At 33.7% G+C, this 18,498-nt stretch overlaps 1 protein-coding gene across 7 annotated transcripts in view; it reads left to right on the forward strand.

Moving 5' to 3' along the window:
* Positions 1 to 18,498, forward strand: part of PDS5B (PDS5 cohesin associated factor B) — a 129,408-nt gene that overhangs the window by 53,086 nt on the left and 57,824 nt on the right. For all 7 annotated transcript variants that reach the window (XM_077752530.1, XM_077752531.1, XM_077752534.1 and 4 more), the window contains exons 16-18: positions 410 to 525; positions 5,054 to 5,159; positions 7,803 to 7,963. In XM_077752530.1, the coding sequence (XP_077608656.1) occupies positions 410 to 525; positions 5,054 to 5,159; positions 7,803 to 7,963 (383 nt within the window). The remainder of the gene's footprint in view (positions 1 to 409; positions 526 to 5,053; positions 5,160 to 7,802; positions 7,964 to 18,498) is intronic.

Genomic DNA, 18,498 nt, shown 5'->3' on the forward strand with positions numbered 1-18,498 from the left:
CTCCTCTATAAGATCCAGGAATATGTAGTTTTAACAAGCTTCCTTTATTATTTTACTCTGAAGTTTTTGTCTTCACACACCCTTGATTTTATTCTTTTGTATTTGTTTTCTTTTTGGAATGTTTTTGGTATAAAGTATAAAATAGGGATCTATCTATTCAACATGTTTCTTCAAGATTTCAAAACAATATATTGAATAATCCATCTTTTTCCTATTAGTTGAAATGTTAACTTTCTCATATGCAAAATTCTTGGTTTTGTTTTCTCAACTCATTCAAATCCTATTGATTTGCTTATTCCAACACCAGTATTACATGATTTTAATTATTTTGGGTTCTAAACATTTTAATGTGATGTATTTATTTAAACAAATTTTTGCAATATTAAGAAAAAATCTACCTTATATATAGCGTGAAATAACTAAGAAGCTGGGCAATCCCAAACAGCCTACAAATCCTTTCCTGGAAATGATCAAGTTTCTCTTGGAGAGGATAGCGCCTGTGCACATAGACACTGAATCTATCAGGTATTTGTATATTAAATTTCCATTACTAGTCATTCATTCATGCTTTTGAGTACCTGTAATACACAGGCACTTAGCTGTATAGATGTTTGTATATGTAAAATGGCCGTATACAAATCTATATGTGTCTGTACATATTATCTGTTTACATAAATGTGTGTATGTATATGTACACACTGATCTGTACATATCTGTGTATATTTATCTTGTTATTTATTTTAATTTTAAATATTACTTCTATTCAGATGAGAAAATGTCATTTTAAGCCTAGTTTCTGTTATGAGTATACCAGGAATTCCTCTTTTTAGTTAGCTTGAATGGGATAAGTAATATAGACAATTTGTAATTATGCCCTCAAGAAAAGAAAATTAGGTGAATATGTTGTAAAGCAATATTATGATGCATTTTCACAGATATTTGAGAACTCTAAGTGTTATTTTTAAAACGACACTCACTTCAGCTTATATATCACCTAACTGTGACATCTTGGAAAATATTTTGCTTTTTATGGCTATATTCCCTTTAAAATGTTTTTTTTTTTTAACATTTTACGAAAATGTTTCAATTGGTTAAAAAAATAAAGCACTTACAGAATGTATGTGTGTCTGTATGTATACATACATACATTCATTACATTCTGATTCACTGCTCACCAGTAAATGAGATATACTAGAATCTACACTATATAATACCATCCTGTACCCTTTTGGGGGATTTTTGTTTGTTTGGGTGGATTGAGGGTGTAGCTTTTGGCCTGTGGTCCCCTGCAGAGTAGGGAGACACTAGTTTGGATACCCCATAGCCACTTTGGATTCCTCTTGCATCAGTTTTTATTTGAAGAAGGGTTTCTGTGGTTTGAAAACCAGTGTAAAACAAAAAAATCAGGACCCTCTGTATTAGTACTGAATCAGACTGAAACTCCTTAATTAAATAAATAATCCCATGCTTTATTCAAGGCAATGCTAGTTATATACTAGCAAACCATACTTTTTGTTTTCCATTAACCTTCTGTTTGGTAATGGAATAACGAGTTTTAATCAAGAGATTATATTTTAGTTTCATAAAATTAATGCAGACAGTGTTCAGAGGACTCAAAGAGGATTTCCCTAAGAGAGTGTTATTTGACCTAAGGAAGAATGGGTAAGATGATGTTTTTATTGAGGTGGGAGAAAGAATATTCTAGGCACTGAGATTAATATTAACCAAGCTAGCTGGATAGGAAAAAACAAGGATATTTAGAAAATGATTGCCATCCATTTAAACTATAGTATGGAAAGGTATAAAAATGTTATGAGATAATGCAAAAAAGGAGTTGTGATCAGATTGTGGAAAGCATTTAAGGTATAACTTTAGAGCTTTTACTTTAGTCTGTGGAGAACAGTGGATGATTAATGATGGGTAAGAGGAAGGAAGTAGAGGGGATAGACTGTTAAGGTGTTATAAATTGTCTGTGAATGCTGGTAGTGAGATGGAAAGGAAAGAAGGAGGTTTTAAAAGAATGGGTCATCTCTTACTGGAGATGGGAAATAAAGTTGATGAGTCAAAGTCTAAGAGCCCAAGTTCAAATGAAGCACACAGCAGTAACTTTGAAAAGAAATAAGGGAGCTCATGTGCTTCTTATTTGGACATGACAAAACAGTTTTTAAAAAATCAAGGCAAATTGAGCTTGATGTGAAACTGTGATAATGGATTCTTTCCCTGGGCAAGAGATTGCATAGAAAGAAGTAAAATGATGAAAAGATCGTGGACAGAACCTTGGAATTTTGTTTAACAGCAGAAAAATTACAGGAATGTAAGAACGCCAGGTTTTTGTAGTGTTTTGAAACATAAGATGGGAGAAAGTTTTCATAAATAATGTGTACTATGAACAGTCAGACTGAGGATCAAAATAGGTCTTTGGCTTTATCGTCAGTAGGTTGTAGCGATACAGAAGATATCAAAGCATAAATAACAGAAACAAGTAGTAGCAGTTAGTTCTTATAAAGTGTCTGGATGATTCTAAATGTTTACATGTTTTGCTCATTTACTTCTTAACCATATGAGATAAAGAATTTATAGATAAGGAACAGTGAATAAATGTTGAATAATTTCCCCACTGTTAGAAAGTGGCAAATGATATTGTAACCCAGCAAGTTTGGCTCCAGAGCCCTCTTGGTTAACCATCACAGTATATAATATGTCTCAGATTCCACTCTTAGTCCCCACCAAGAGTCGGTGAGTGTCCAGTTCACCTGATTCTTCCTGATAGAGTGGCTACTAACCTTTTTAGTCCTTGCCATTTTATAGGTGCATGATGATCTTTTTTTAAAAACAATGTGTCACTAATAAAGTTGAACATTGTTTCCCCATATATTTCTTGGTTAATTGCTTTTTAAAAACCTTTCCTATGAGGGACTTGTAGGAATTGTCTTTTTCTTACTGGTTGTAAGAATGCTTTGTAAAATAAGGCTGTTAACTTAGTTCTTTTACCTTTTAAATTTGTATAAATTATATATATAATTAAATCTATCAGTTGTTTTCTTTATGATTTTTCTGCCTTTGGTATCATAGTTAGGTGGTTTTGTTTTTTCCATTTAAATCTTTAATTGGTCTGGAATTAATTTTAGTATATAATGTGGAAGTAGATACCCATTCTTTAAATGTTAGTTGTATCAACTCCATTTATTGGAAAATTCTTTCCTTCCCAATTGATTTTTAACGTTTCCTTATTGTAGCAAAAATTCTTGTATGATTTGGACTCTTACTGAATTTTCAGTTTGGTTCCTTTGTCTTCTGAGGTTTTAATGATAATTTTTATTATCTTGTTGAGAAAGTTCTTCATTCTTCTTCCCTAAAATTAATTGGCTGTTCCCAAACCTTAATTGATTTTTCCAGTTGAGTCATAGAATGTATTTGTTGAATCTTCTTTACCAAGTTGTGTACCCCTGATACATTTGTAGATTAGTGAAAAATGCCATTTGTATAATACTGTGTTTCCATCTTACAAAAATACTTGTTTTGATTTATTCAAATCTCTGTGCTCCCTTCATATAGTTTTAGAGTTTATACACAGATTCTGTGCATTTACAACCTTTTATTCTATATTTTGACTTGTCATTGTGAGTAGATTTTCCCCTCTACTCACAATGGTGGCTTTGGCTGATAGAGAAAAGCACTGTTGATTTTTTTGTGTTTTGTTAGTGTCACTTCACTGAAATCTTAGTATTTTTCAGTTGATTCTCTTTGGTTTTCCAGGTTGATGCTTTTTCTCACAGATTTTTATATGACTGGCTCTTGTTCTTTGGTTATTAGCTCAGAAATGCCTTTCCTGACTACCCTGGCTAATGAATTTCAATTCTTGTCTTTGCCTTCTTTCTAATCATTGTTGTTCCCTGATTATGTTTTCCCTGTGTTTGTTTAATTATTTTTGGCCTTGTTTCACTAGACTAAGAACTTCACGCTCTTAGTCATGGAAGAAAATAATGAGTTTGATTTTGGGTAGATGGTATTTTTCATTCCTGTGGGATGTCTAGGTAAAAACCCTTGAGGCCCCTGTAAACATTGGAAGGGAATTTCAGGCTGAAGATTTTTCTTTGAGATAGTTTTATTTGGGATAGTTGGAGCTATGAGAAACAGTTAATCAATTGATCAGTCAGCTGCTAAGGGTTGATAAATATTAAGGAGACCCTGCAAGGGAGACAGATACATTTGACTTGTAGCTTGAACTTAAATTTGAGTACATAATAGTTTTGTAGAAACATAGAGGTACTAAGCATTTTAAGGAACACTGAATAATTGAATTTTTCTGCATTTTGATACATACTGTGTCTCTACCTTTAATGTATGTTATTTAGTTTTTATAAAAAGAATGCCTGAAAGTGTGAGTGATTATCTTAGATAATTGATTTTACATTATAAATGTTTATTTTAAAATAAACTTGTTTTTAGAAGAAACTTTCAAAGCACTTTGTTTTCTTTTTAGTCTATTTTACTTTCTAATGAAATTTTATTACATGTCTATTATCTAGGTATTTTTACACCTTTCAGGAATAGGCTTGTGTTTCAGGAACAGGCCTATGTGTTTCTGGCTCTTAAAAGAGTACTGACACATAGAACAGTACTGACAAATAGTAATATTTGGCAAATATTTTGAAAGTGCTTAATGTTGCCATTTATCCTTTATTTCAGTATACATTGTTCTACCTCCTAGAGCAATAATGAATTTTAGATAATTAGAAAACATCTATTTATATGTTTAGGCATAAATCTTACATAAAAGAATAAAAATATAGGTAGCATTAATAAACAGCAAATAAAATAACATTTTGACTTCATTGGAATTGACAGGGGAAAATACAGTTTTGAAAAGAAGTGCCTCAAAATACTTACTATAGTGTTTTATTTTACAGTAATATTTGGGAAACAGCTATATCAGATTTTTATGTGTTTGGATATAGTCTACATAGGAAATATTCAAGATTATTTTTCTTAGACACTGCTATTAAATGACACCTGAAAATATGACAGTTTTTTTTTTTTGGTCATACTTTAGTGCTCTTATTAAGCAAGTGAACAAATCAATAGACGGAACTGCAGATGATGAAGATGAGGGTGTTCCAACTGATCAGGCCATCAGGGCAGGTCTTGAACTGCTTAAGGTAAATATGTTTATTTTGAAATGAAGTGCCTAGGTAGGTGACTGCTTAATATATATAGTATATATTTTGTATTCTTGAGATTTGCTTCTTAAGTTTATAGAACCTGAAGTAAAATTTTCTCAATCATTTTAGGTCATTTAGAAATTCCTCATTTCCTCTAATATGTAAGCTAAATGTTTTAAGGTTTAAATTGTATAATATAGCCTAGTATTATTACACTAGAATAGTGAATTATAATTAGAAGTTTTCATTAGTAAGCAAAGATGGAGCCAAATTCTTCCTAAAACTTCATTTTATCTTTTATTTTATTAGCTAAAATATACTACTGCCTTGTCCTTATTACAAAAATACCAGTTAATTGTTGACAGTATAAAAAAGTATAAAAATTATAAAAGTATAAAATAGTGTTATTTTCCTTTTTTTTTCTTTCATAGTTTATTGTCAAGTTGGTTTCCATATAATACCCAGTGCTCATTCCCACAAGTGCCCTCCTCCATGCCCATCACGCCCCCTTCCTCTCTCCCCATCCCCCATTAGCTCTCAGTTTATTCTCAGTATTCAGAAGTCTAAGGTAGTGTTTTTAAGAGTGTCAGAAAACGTATCTGATTTTATTCTTATAATCACTGCAAAGATAAATATGTCTAAGATCTTTCACTAATGCCTTTTTTTTTTAAATCCTGAAAGGTAAGGAGAATGGTCATTTAAAAAGTTTTTCAGTTTGTATATTTAGTCAAATTCCTTTACACAAAACATCATACTACTATATAATTCCGTTAACAGTGAATGAAGGTGCCTATCTTATCTTCCCAAACATGGAATATTGTAAATTTTAAAGAGATTTGCTAGTCTGATAAGTAAAAATAATGTTTTAATTTGTGTAACTATTGCACTGAAGTATAACTTCCAAATGTTAATTGTTAGTGTTTTCCCTGTGGTGAATTCATAATTTTATCCTGTATTCATTTTCTGGCGACATCGTAATTTTTTGTTCTTTTTAAACTGATGTGAGTTTTTTATTTCCTTTGCTTTTTAATAGGATGTATTTGATAAATAAAAAAATAAAATGTAATCTATTATATATAAGTTATAAGGTATGGTAATAAACTGAATACAGTGAAAAGTAAATAGGATGCTAACTCAAATAGAGTATTAACAGTTCTGTTGAGGGGCATCTGGGTGGCTCAGTTGGTTAAGTGTCCACCTCTTGATATCAGCTCAGGTCATGAACTCACAGGTCTCTGGGGTCAAGCCCCATATCAGGTTCTGCGCTGCGGGCTCTGCACTGATGGCACAGAGCCCACTTGGGATTCTGTCTCTCCCTCTCTCTCTACTCCTTCCCCACTCACTCATTCACACACACTCTCTTAAAATAAATACACAATAAAAAAAAAAAAAATACTGTTGAATTTCCCAGAGTAGTTTTTGCCCTGATTCACACTCCCTAGATGTAATTGTTCTGAATTTGGGTTATTATTCATTATTCATTCTCCTACTGTTCTCTATAGTTTTATCATCTCTATTTATGTGTCTTTAAATAACATCACTTATTTTGCTTGTTTCTGAATCTTACAAATATGGCATTATGCTTAATATATTTTTCTACTACTTGTTTGTTTTTACTTTCCACATTTGATTCTAGTTGTTTATTTTAAGCTTAAAAATCCTGTCTTCTTCAGAAAATTTTTATAACTTTTGTTTTTTAATCTGAAATATGAACATCTGAAATTTATTTTGAAAGTGTATATTGTAGGGAAAGATCTAATTGAATAGCTGCAGTTTTATCAGGACTGTTTATTAAAAATCCCGTTCATTTTCATTCTCTTTTGCCTCTGTAGAATGTAAGTTCTTATATATGCTAGTACTGTTTGTTGTTTTACTTTTTCTGTTTTGTGTCTTCTACTGTTAGTACCATGTTGATTTGATAATTCTTACTTTATGATACCTTTTACTATTTGTTTTATCCCCTTTCCTAAATAACTTTTTTTCAAAAATGTTACTAGGTAATTCCTTTTAATCACCTTTATTTAGAAGAATGGGCTATTTTGTTAAATTCTCTCTTCTTGTCCCTCTTCTCTTATTATCATTCTCCTCCCCCAAAAAATCCAGGGTACCTGGGTGGCTCAGTTGGTTAAGCATCTGACTCTTGATCTTGGTTTGGGTCATGATCTCATGAGGTCGTGTTGGGCTCTGTGCTGACAGCATGGGGCCTGCTTGGGATCCTTTCTCTCCCTCTCTCTTCCCCTCTCTCTGCTCTTCTTCTGCTCCCTCCGTCTGTCTGTCTGTCTGTCTGTCTGTCTGTCTCTCTCTCTCTCTCAGTAAGTAAGTGAGTAAATAAATAAATAAATAATAAGTAAATAACAATAAATAAATAGATAACATAAAAAGTCAGACATTAACCAAAATCTAAATTATTTTGAGTAGAATTACATTAGATGTAATTTAATTTTGAAAGAAAGGACTTCTTTAAATCCTATGATCTTTCTACACAAGAACATATCTTTTACATATTTGAGTAAGTTTTAAAGTTTATTGTGCTTTCATATACTTGTTAGCATAAATATTTTTGTATTTACTTTGAGTATTTCCAATTGTATTTTAAAGATTAAAGGGGTTTACAGATCATTTTTATGACTCCTTTTTTAGGTACTCTCATTTACACATCCCATCTCGTTTCATTCTGCTGAAACGTTTGAATCTCTCCTGGCTTGCCTGAAAATGGATGATGAAAAAGTAGCAGAAGCTGCACTCCAAATTTTTAAAAACACAGGAAGCAAAATTGAAGAGGATTTCCCACACATCAGATCGTAAGTTTTGAGTTTATTCTGATAAGTACTCTGGAAAATAGAAAAATAATTTATTGTTTCTTGATTTATGTAGTAGTTGGAATCTTGTAAGTTTTGAGGAACTTATATTAAGTTTATATCATTCAGTTTAGATTCTTATTTCCTGGGGGATAGGACTGATTGGTATTTTGGATGATTCATGAAAATGTGGGGCAAACATGGCATTTCTTTCCCAAAGCATTGATTTTCCTTAAATATTTTAATGAAAATAATTTTCTAGTAAAGCATTTTCATGCCATGTTATAGCATAGAATAAAGGATTCACATGAATTTAAAGTCTAGTGGGAAATTTCAGAGAAATTTCAGCAGGACTGTGCATAGGACTCTTCACTATACTCTGATTAAAGGTATTGAATTGAAAATTTTCAGTAGCACTGCTTAGGGAAGCATGGAATAATCATCTTAACAGCAGTGTACGTTTGTGTGTTTCAGTATTTCTTTTTTTTTTTTTTTAATGTTTTATTTCTGAGAGAGAGAGAGAGAGAGAGAGAGAGACAGTGTGAGCAGGGAAGCATTAGAGAGAGAGAGGGAGATACAGAATCTGAAACAGGCTCCAGGCTCTGAGCTAGCTGTCAGCACAGAGCTTGATGCGGGGCTCAAACCCATGAACCACAAGATCATGACCTGAGTCGAAATCAGACGCTTTACTGACTGAGCCACCCAGGCGCCCCTTAGTATTTCTAAGAATTGGAAATTGTGCTGTCATCCTTGGGATATCTAATGCTGGTCGAGTATTCAGGATTCTGTAATATCTCGAAACAATAAGTCTTCATTCTGTATGGGGATCCCTACTTACTTCTCTATATGCATCTCTTCTCTCTCTTCACGGAGGATGTATCTTATAGTTGGTCCTGATCTTGCCATAGTCATTGGTGGTTGGCTTTACATCTGCCTCATTACTTCTGGCTTAGCCACTGGTCTAATTAGTTGTGATTGGGGTAGCATGCTTCTTCATGTTGAAGAATTGCCTGTGTCCTATTTCCTCAGAAAGAAACTGGACAAAGGTAACTCTTAAAATCCCAGTACACTTTTTGTTATTCTTCCTTGTTCATGTGAACTTAATTCTAGTTCACATGGTAATTGAAATGTACCAGAAATTTATAATCCCATTCTCTTTGGCAAAAGTAAGAAACTTTATTGTTTAGAATTGACTTCTTAATTTTTAAGGGGATGGAAAGCATGAATATTCCTTTGGCTCTGATTCTCCAATCCAGATCAGAGATCAGAGTTTGAGGATACACACGTGCACACACACACAATACATAACTCTGTATCACTTACTGATTGCCAACTTACTGTACTATCTCATTTAAACTTTGTTAACAGTTCACTAAAGTGTAGGAATTATCCTAATCGCCAAATGAGAAATCTGTTAATCACTTGAGGTAAATGGTGTTAGATCATATAGCTAGAAAGTACAGACTCAAGATTTGAATTTAGGCCTCTAAATGCCTATGGCACCATATCCATAATGGCACAGTTCCTTTCTTAATTAGGGTTTTGGGCAAGTTTTAGTTTATTCATTAGTGGTTTTATTTTCATTCTTGACTATCTTTCCTAATATCTTTAATATCTTAAACATTGTTTAATGTATTTGTGGGAGAACTATAAGAACAGGGTTGAAAGGTGGACATTTTAGAACATGCAAAGGGCATTTTAAAACATATGCTGCTTTAATATGGAACTGAAAGATTATTTGATTTATATGCTAAGTATTTTTCAAATGTTTCTCATGAGGAGAGTTAACTGATACTGAAAACCTGCTGTGTGCACACACAGTTCTTGATGAAATAGCTCATAGTATAATATGTCTTCCAGGAGATAAAATATGTATGCAGATTTTATGTTTTAAATGATTAATTGGGTAAGTTGATTTTGAGGAAAAATGATAGAGCTGAGTGTTGATTAAAGTATCTTCCCTTGAATTCACCAAAATAATTTAGAGGAACCAAAAGAGAAATGTATCTCAAGTAGAATTGGACAGAATTGATCCTAGTCATTTAGACCAAATTGAATGTTAAGAACGTTTGACAGTTGATACACATATTCCTGAATCAGGCATATAAGGGAATGGATAGTAAGTGTTCTGTCATTTGCCAGTTTAGAAAGAGGAGATTGAGGGCAGGCTTTGAGAGAAATAAGGAGAGCCTAATTTTGGCTGTCATAGAACTAAAGGAGAGACTTGGTGGTCACACCATTTTTCTTTGGACTGACCTATTTTCTTTAGCAGGAGGAGCAAGGCTTAGAGGTAAAGTAAAGCTTAGAGGAGAATTTTGAAGCAAATGTTTTCTTACCAACTTTAGAGAAAAAAAAATTGTGTGCCCAGCCACTAAACAAAAATGATGGTGTGCTATGGTTTCTGGTTTGATTCCTGTCTCTCAGGAGTCTGGCTTACCTCCAGAGTAGGCAGTTGGACCAAAACTAAGCATCCTCTTACAGCATAGAATATAGCCTTGGTGCAGGTGGAGCTAGTGCTCGTCGCTGGTGGGGTTTCAGTAGACTTGGAGAGAAATTACACAGAGATGAGGGACTCATCTCCTTATGTGGCCAGGTGATTAATGAGTTGTGAGCTTTGATGTTAATTTTTTAAGAGAGACATCTGATGTTCAGCCTTCAGGGAGATGCTGTCTGCCTTTTTGTTCAAATGGCAGAGCCAGAAAATTTCTCTTATTCAAAGATGCCTTAACAGAGTACAAATAAATTAAAAGCATGAAACCTATGCAGATATTTTAGTACTCAGAAGAAAGCTGATAATCACTGTTGGGAGGAATAGAATTTTTCTAGGAAAAAAGAAAATTTTAAACAATTCTAAACTGCCAAGAAAGTTAAGCAGCAAATGATATCTGGAAAAATAAGAGAACAAAACAAATATATAAAAAGGGAAGTGGCAGAATCAGTGGTAAAGAAGACAGGAACATACTTGCATTATACGGTATAATTTATTATAAGTAGCAAGGAGCAGAGTAAGCAATTTTAAAAATGTAATCAGTAAGCTAGCAATGGAACTTGAGATTGCATAGAATGTGGAAATGTAGGCATAGAAATGAAGGCAGTTAAAAATCTTTTAATTGCAGATAGTGAAAAGCCCTACGGGGTTTCTGTGGTGAAAATAACAGAGTAATGGAAAATAATTAAAAAAAAACATAGTAAACTTGTTTAGAATGACTCTGAATCATTCTAACGTGAATTTGGAGATCAAGAGGACTCATGTTTTAGGAAAATATCCTGGTGGAATTTACTGAATTTTCAGGGATTACAGAAGTGATTTCACAAACATCAAAGGCAAAGAAAAGGAATTATATTATGTACAATGGAAAAATAAAGAGGCTCACTTATTTCTTTCAACCAGTAAGATTTCTAAAGTTTATGATTTAACAGCTAGAGAGTTTTCATGGACAAAAAGAATATAACCCAAGAATTGCCTAAGTAGTCAAGTTGTGCTTAAGGGCAAATGAAGGATATTCTTTAGGATATAAAAACTCAGAAAATGTATTATTAATTATTATTACCCCATTTGTATTGTGAACTCTGCCTACCAGGTCATATACTTTTTCCCTTTGCTTTCAGTTATGCTTAAGCCCCTAAATCCAACTTTTGTTTTTGTTTGCGTATCTGGTTTGTTTTTTCTCATCATTTTGCTTTCAGTGCCTAAATTTTAGATGTGCCTATATCTTTTAAATATTGGAAAACATGAGTTTTTAAAGGATGATATAAATAAAACTGGCTCAAGAAGAAGGAAGAATACCTAATTAGGCTATAATAATTTTAAAAAATGGAGAAAAGTATCCTCTAATAAAAAGTACCAGTAAAAGTTGCATGTTGTAGGAAGTATTATTTCACATCTGTAAGAAACCAAGGATTCTAATTTTTTTAATTGTTTAGAACATGAGAAAAAAACACTCAGATTACTTATAAATCCCAGATAAGCAGCAGGAGTGCTAAAACTGGTTAACAGATATTCCCTCAAAAGAAAACTTAAGACAGAACTTTCAGATATTACTGCAAAAAGTTTAAGTAAAATTTTAGCAAAAAGAGAGTTGACTACAGTAAAACAAAAGTATATTATGGTCAAATGTGGTTAATTTCAGGAATACAAAGAGGGTTGGTATTAATAAGCCTAATATTCATGCTACAATTATATAATTGAGTAAAAGGGAAAAGGCACACAGTACATCACTTTGATAGATGCTAAAAGGGTTAAAATGGATAAGAGAGTCTATTTCTAATTAAACCTAATAAAATAAGATTAGATGCCTTCATAGAAACATAATAAATATGTCTCAAACAAATCATATAGTAAACAGCAGAAACATTCCCAGTAAAATTAAGAATGAAATGAGGAAAATAATACACTATCTCTGCTATGATTTAACATTGTTTCAGAAGCATTAGCCAGTATAATTACATAAGAAAGTAAATTTAAGAAGTACAAGTGTTGGAGGAGACAGAGTTACTGTATTTCATGGAAATCTGTGAATCAACTGAGAAACTACCAAAACCAGGATAGCCAATATCAGCCAAAATCCCATATAACACTAATAACCATTTTGAAAACATTGTAGGGGTAAAAACCAGAAACCCTAGGACCAAAACATACAAGATATTTGCAACCTTAGAATACTGAGTGGAGGGGTATAATATTTAACAAAAAAAATTAGGAAAAGTTAAATTACCCAGTAAATTGTTGCCAAGCTGTTTTGAAAAGAAAAATCAATGTATACTGCTTATCTTGATTTTACATATATTTGAAATGTGTCAGATTTATCTAAGATTTTAAATATATAAAATGAATTAATAAAAGTGCTGGTAACCAGAACATTTCTGTAATTCCTTTTTTTTGGAGGGTTGAAGGGACACTGATGCCAAATCATAAGATGGAATACTGATGGATTGTATTATTAAATATCCATTTGTTGAAAAATATTTATAGAGCCTCTACTGTATATAAGGTACTGAAATGTGAAATGAACAGACTCTGCCCTTATATTTTAGTAAGGGAGAATACTATTTAGACAAAAGCAAAAATCATGAAATAAGTTAGAAAGCAAATGGTATACTTGGAAACTATTTTCAATATGTATAACTTAGAAAAGGTTAATATCTGTAATGCATAAAGACTCTTAATAAAAATATAGCAAACAGGTTTTACAGTAGAAAAGGGAATGAACAGTAACTTCACAAACAGGAAAGCCTTCTAGCCCCTCGGATCAAGAAAAGACATTTATGCCTACTAACAGTAATTGAGGCAGATGTAAATAAAAACACTTATGTGCTATAACCAGGATTAACTAGCATTCCAGTGATGGTTGCTTGATTGGATTATAAATTGATTCAGCTTTTCTGGGTTGATAATGTCATAATACATACCAGCTTAAAATGTGTGCATGTAGTCTTCAATGTTGCAGTTTTATTTTCAGGAACTTACTTCAGAGATCATTAGAAGAGGTACCTACCTAATGGTTTTATGGGTCAGGGTTGAGTCAGAGAGATAGAAACCACACAAGGTCTTTTAAACATAAATTAATACAGATGTTTGAAGGATGAAAGAGCCGTAGGTTGCTTTGGTAACCCAGGGATTATGAACTGCTGGAAGCAGCTGTGACCTCTAGGGCTGGTCAGCTGAGAAGTGGTGTTCAGGACCGTCCATTGGATGGAAGAGCCCTGTCAGTACTGCACAACCAACCAGCGGTCACAGTAGGAGTGTCCTAGTTGTTGCTGGGGGATGACAAAGCTACTGCACAAGATGCCTGAAGAGGTTCGAATGTCTCTTATTGGAAGAACCCAGCTGGAAGCCAACCCCTGTGGGAATCTAGGAAATGTACTTTCTGATTTATAGCACCAGGATCTCAGGGCAGACCATAGGGTAGGCTTAAATCTTAAAGCTCAGAAACAGTACATAAATAACTAGCATAAGAATGTTCGTGGTTTTGTTGTTAAGATCAAAAAGAAAATTCAGAACATCTAAATGTTCATCAGTAGGGGATTGGTTAGACTAGTTGTGGTGTAACTATCCACCAAAGAGCTATATGAGCATTAAAATTGGTGTTTAGCAGTACTTGATATAGGAGTTTCTCTACAGCATTATTGGTGAAAAAAAAGTTTCCAAATGTATTTTGTACCCTTGTTTTGTATTTTCTATCCTCGTTTACTTAAATATACATATGTATGTATGTATAGAGAAATTTTAGAAGTATGTTCACCAAATGTTAATAGTAATTATTTCAGAGTAGTAGAATTTTGAGGGTTTTTAAAAAAGTGGTTTTAACGTATCTTTTAGATTTTTCATTTTCTGCATGTGTGTGATAATTATCGAGAGGAAAAGAAATCCCTTGAATTGGAAAGAAGAAAATCAATTTAACAAGGGAGTAAAGTATTTAATAGGAATTTATTAATAGGAAAAGCAATCAGAAGATAGTTGTTTCATTTACATTTCACTAACTTCTAAGACTCTGCCTAGTACTTCAGAATTCTTGAAAGGTTTTTATTCTTTGTTTTGGTTTATTTCTGTTTTCTGGTGTGTGCACGCGCGTGTGTTTGTGTGTGTATTTTCTGTTTAAATGAATATGCAAAACATAGGATGAGCTTAAAATTTCTCATTCTGTCTTTAAATATTCCAACCCAAATTGCCTTTTTACTTCTATGTGACTTGTAATTTTCTCTTGATTACTAAGAAAAGGTATTATGGATGTTGGTATTGGAAAGTCTGATCTGTGATAAGATGGGTCTTAGTCTGGGGAGTTTAGTGATTGAAGTTACTGTAAAATAGTAATTTTTCATTTCATAAAGAAGTTTCAAACCATAGACTAAAAGGATAACTTGGTGAAACTCTTTGTTTCTCAAACGTTTTATTCCTGAAATTTTCAAACATATATAGAAGTAGATGGAATAATATAATAACCCTATGTATCCAACAACTAGTTTATGTATGAATAACTTACAGCCACTTTCGTGTAATTTATAATTCTACTTCCTCTGTTCCCCTTATATTTCAAAGCAAATCTGAGAAATAAACCATTTTATCTGTACATCTAAGTATCTGTAAGAGACAAGAATATCTCTTAAAAATAAACATACCTTTCTCACAAACATAGGTAACAGTAATTGCTTAATGTTAATAATATCCAAATAATTTTCTCAAAAATATAATTTTTAACAATTTTTTTAAAATCAAGACCCATACTGTTCTTTAAAGTGCCTTGTTTCTTTTTTTTTTTTTTTTTTTTTTTTTATTTGATAGAGAAACCAGGTTTCTCTTGCAGAGTTTCACATAGACTGATTTTTACTAATTGTATGCCTTTGGCATTTTTTAATGGATTCTCAATATTTTCTATAAGGTTATAGTTAAATCCAGAGGCCTGATTGGATTCTGGTCAACTTTTTGTTGTTAGAGAACCACTTTGTGTTTTTATTTTTTTTTCTTAAATAGTTTATTGTCAATTTGGTTTCCATATAACACCCAGTGCTCATCCCCACAAGTCCCCTCCTCCATGCCCATTACTCCCCTTCCCCTCTCCTCCACCCCCATCAGCCCTCAGTTTGTTCTCAGCATTCAAGAGTCTTTCATGGTTTGCCTCCCTCCCTCTCCCCCGCTATTTTTCCCCTTCTTCTCCCCCATGGTCCTCCGTTAAGTTCCTCCTAATCCACCTATACGTGCAAACATTTGGTATCTGTCCTTCTCTGCCTGACTTATTTTGGTCAGCATAACACCCTCAAGTTCTATCCATGTTGCTACACATGGTCAGATTTCATTCTTTCTCATTGTCATGCAGTATTCCATTGTATAGATAAACCACATCTTCTTGATCCATTCATCCATTGATGGACACTTAGGCTCTTTCCATGTTTTGGCTATTGTTGAGAGTGCTGCCATGAACATTAGGGTACATGTGCTCCTATGCATCAGCACTCCTGTATCCCTTGGGTAAATTCCTAGCAGTGCTATTGCTGGATCCTAGGGGAGTGCTGTTGTTAATTTTTTGAGGAACCTCTACACTGTTTTCCAGAGGGGCTGCACCAGTTTACATTACTACCAACAGTGTAGGAGGGTGCCCGTTTCTCCACATCCTCGCCAGCATCTATAGTCTCCTGATTTGTTCATTTTAGCCACTCTGACTGGTGTGAGGTGATATCTCACTGTGGTTTTGATTTGTATTTCCCTGATGAGGAGGGATGCTGAGCATTGTTTCATGTGTCTGTTGGCCATCTGGATGTCCTCGTTAGAGAGGTGTCTGTTCATGTCTTCTGCCCATTTCTACACTGGATTGTTTTTCAAGTGTGGAGTTTGGTGAGTTCCTTATAGATTTTGGATACAGGCCCTTTAGCTGATATGTCATTTGCAACTATCTTTTCCCATTCCAACAGTTGCCTATTAGTTTTATTGATTATTTCCTTTGCCATGCAGAAGCTTTTTATCTTGATGAGGTCCCAATGGTTCATTTTTGCTCTTGATTCCCTTGCCTTTGGGAATGTGTCAAGTAAGAAATTGCTGCGGTTGAGGTCAAGGAGGTTGTTTCCTGCTTTCTCCTGTAGGGTTTTGATGGTTTCTTGTCTCACATTTCAGATCCTTTATCCATTTTGAGTTTATTTTTGTGTATGGTGTGAGAAGATGATCTAGTTTCATTCTTCTGCATGTTGCTGTCTCCCAGCACTATCTGTTAAAGAGGCTGTCTGTTTTCCATTGGATACTCTTTCCCGCTTTGTCAAAGATCAGTTGACCAAACATGTGTGAGTCCAATTCTGAGTTCTGTATTCTATTCCATTGGTCTATGGGTCTGTTTTTGTGCCATTACCATACTGTCTTGATGATTACAACTTTGTAGTAGAGGCTAAAGTCTGGGATGGTGATGCCTCCCGTTTTGGTTTTCTTCACTATTACTTTGGCTATTTCGGGTCATTTGTGGTTCCATACAAAACTTAGGATAGTTTGTTCTAGCTTTGAGAAGAATGCTGGTGCAATTTTGATCGGGATTGCATTGAATGTGTAGATTGCTTTGGGTAGTAATGACATTTTAACTATATTTGTTCTTCCGATCCATGAGCATGGAATGTTTCTACATTTCTTTGTGTCTTCTTCAATTTCCTTCATAAGTGTTCTATAGTTTTCAGCATACAGATCTCTTATATCTTTGGTTAGGTTTATTCCTAGGTATTTTATGGGTTTTTTTGTGCAGTTGTGAATGGGATCAGTTTCTTGATTTCTCTTTCTGTTGCTTCATTGTTGGTGTATAAAATGCAACCTATTTCTGTATGTTGATTCTGTACCCTGCAGCTTTACTGAATTCATGGATCAGTTCTAGTAGGCTTCCGGTGGAGTCTGTTGGGTTTTCTGTGTAGACTATCATGTCATCTGTGAAAAGTGAAAGTTTGACTTCTTCTTTGCCAATTCTGATGCCTTGGATTTCCTTTTGTTGTCTGATGGCTGATGCTAGGACTTCCAGCGGTATGTTAAACAACAGTGGTGAGAGTGGACATCCCTGTCGTGTTCCTGATCTCAGGGGGAAAGCTCTCAGTTTTTCCCCATTGAGGATGATGTTAGCTGAGGGCTTCCATAGGTGGCTTTTATGATGTTTAAGTAAATTCCTTCTATCCCGACTTTCTCGAGGGTCTTTATTAAGAAGGGTGCTGTATTTTGTCAAATGCTTTTTCTGCATCTATCGACAGGATTATATGGTTTTTTATCTTTTCTTTTGTTGATGTGATGTATCACATTGATTGATTTGCAAATATTGAACCAGCCCTGTAACCCAGGAATGAATCTCACTTGATCTTGGTGGATAATTCTTTTTATGTGCTGTTGAATTTGATTTGCAAGTATCTTGTTGCGGATTTTTGCATCTGTATTCATCAAGGATATTGGCCTGTAGTTCTCTTTTTTTGCTGGGTCTCTGGCTTGGGAATCAAAGTGATGCTGGCTTCATAAAATGCCAGCGTCCGGAAGTTTTCCTTTGATTTCTATTTTTTGGAATAGTTTGAGAAGAATGGGTATTAATTCTGTTTTAAATGTCTGTTAGAATTCTCCAGGGAAGCCATCTGGCCCAGGGCTGTTATTTGTTGGGAAATTTTTGATAACTCATTCAGTTTCTTCACTAGTTATGGGTCTGTTCACATTTTCTATCTCTTCCCGTGTGAATTTTGGTAGTGTGTGTTTAGGAATTTGTTCATTTCTTCTAAGTTGCCTAGTTTGTTGGCATATAATTTTTTAGAGTATTCCCTGATGATTGCTTGTATTTCTGAGGGGTTGGTTGTAATAAAGCCATTTTTGTTCATGATTTTGTCTACTTGGGTGCTCTCTCTTTTCTTTTTGAGAAGCCTGGCTAGAGGTTTGTCAACTTTGTGTTTTTTTGTTTTTTTTTTAAAAACCAACTCTTTGTTTCATTGATCTGTTCAACTTTTTTATTTTATTTTATATTTTTTATGTCTGCCCTGATTTTTATTATTTCTCTTCTCCTTCTGGGTTTGAGGTGCTTTAGTTGCTCTCCTTCTAGTTTCTTTAGGTG

This window comes from Crocuta crocuta, unplaced genomic scaffold (genome assembly GCF_008692635.1).
Source record: "Crocuta crocuta isolate KB4526 unplaced genomic scaffold, BGI_CrCroc_1.0 scaffold190, whole genome shotgun sequence".
NCBI lineage: Eukaryota > Metazoa > Chordata > Mammalia > Carnivora > Hyaenidae > Crocuta > Crocuta crocuta.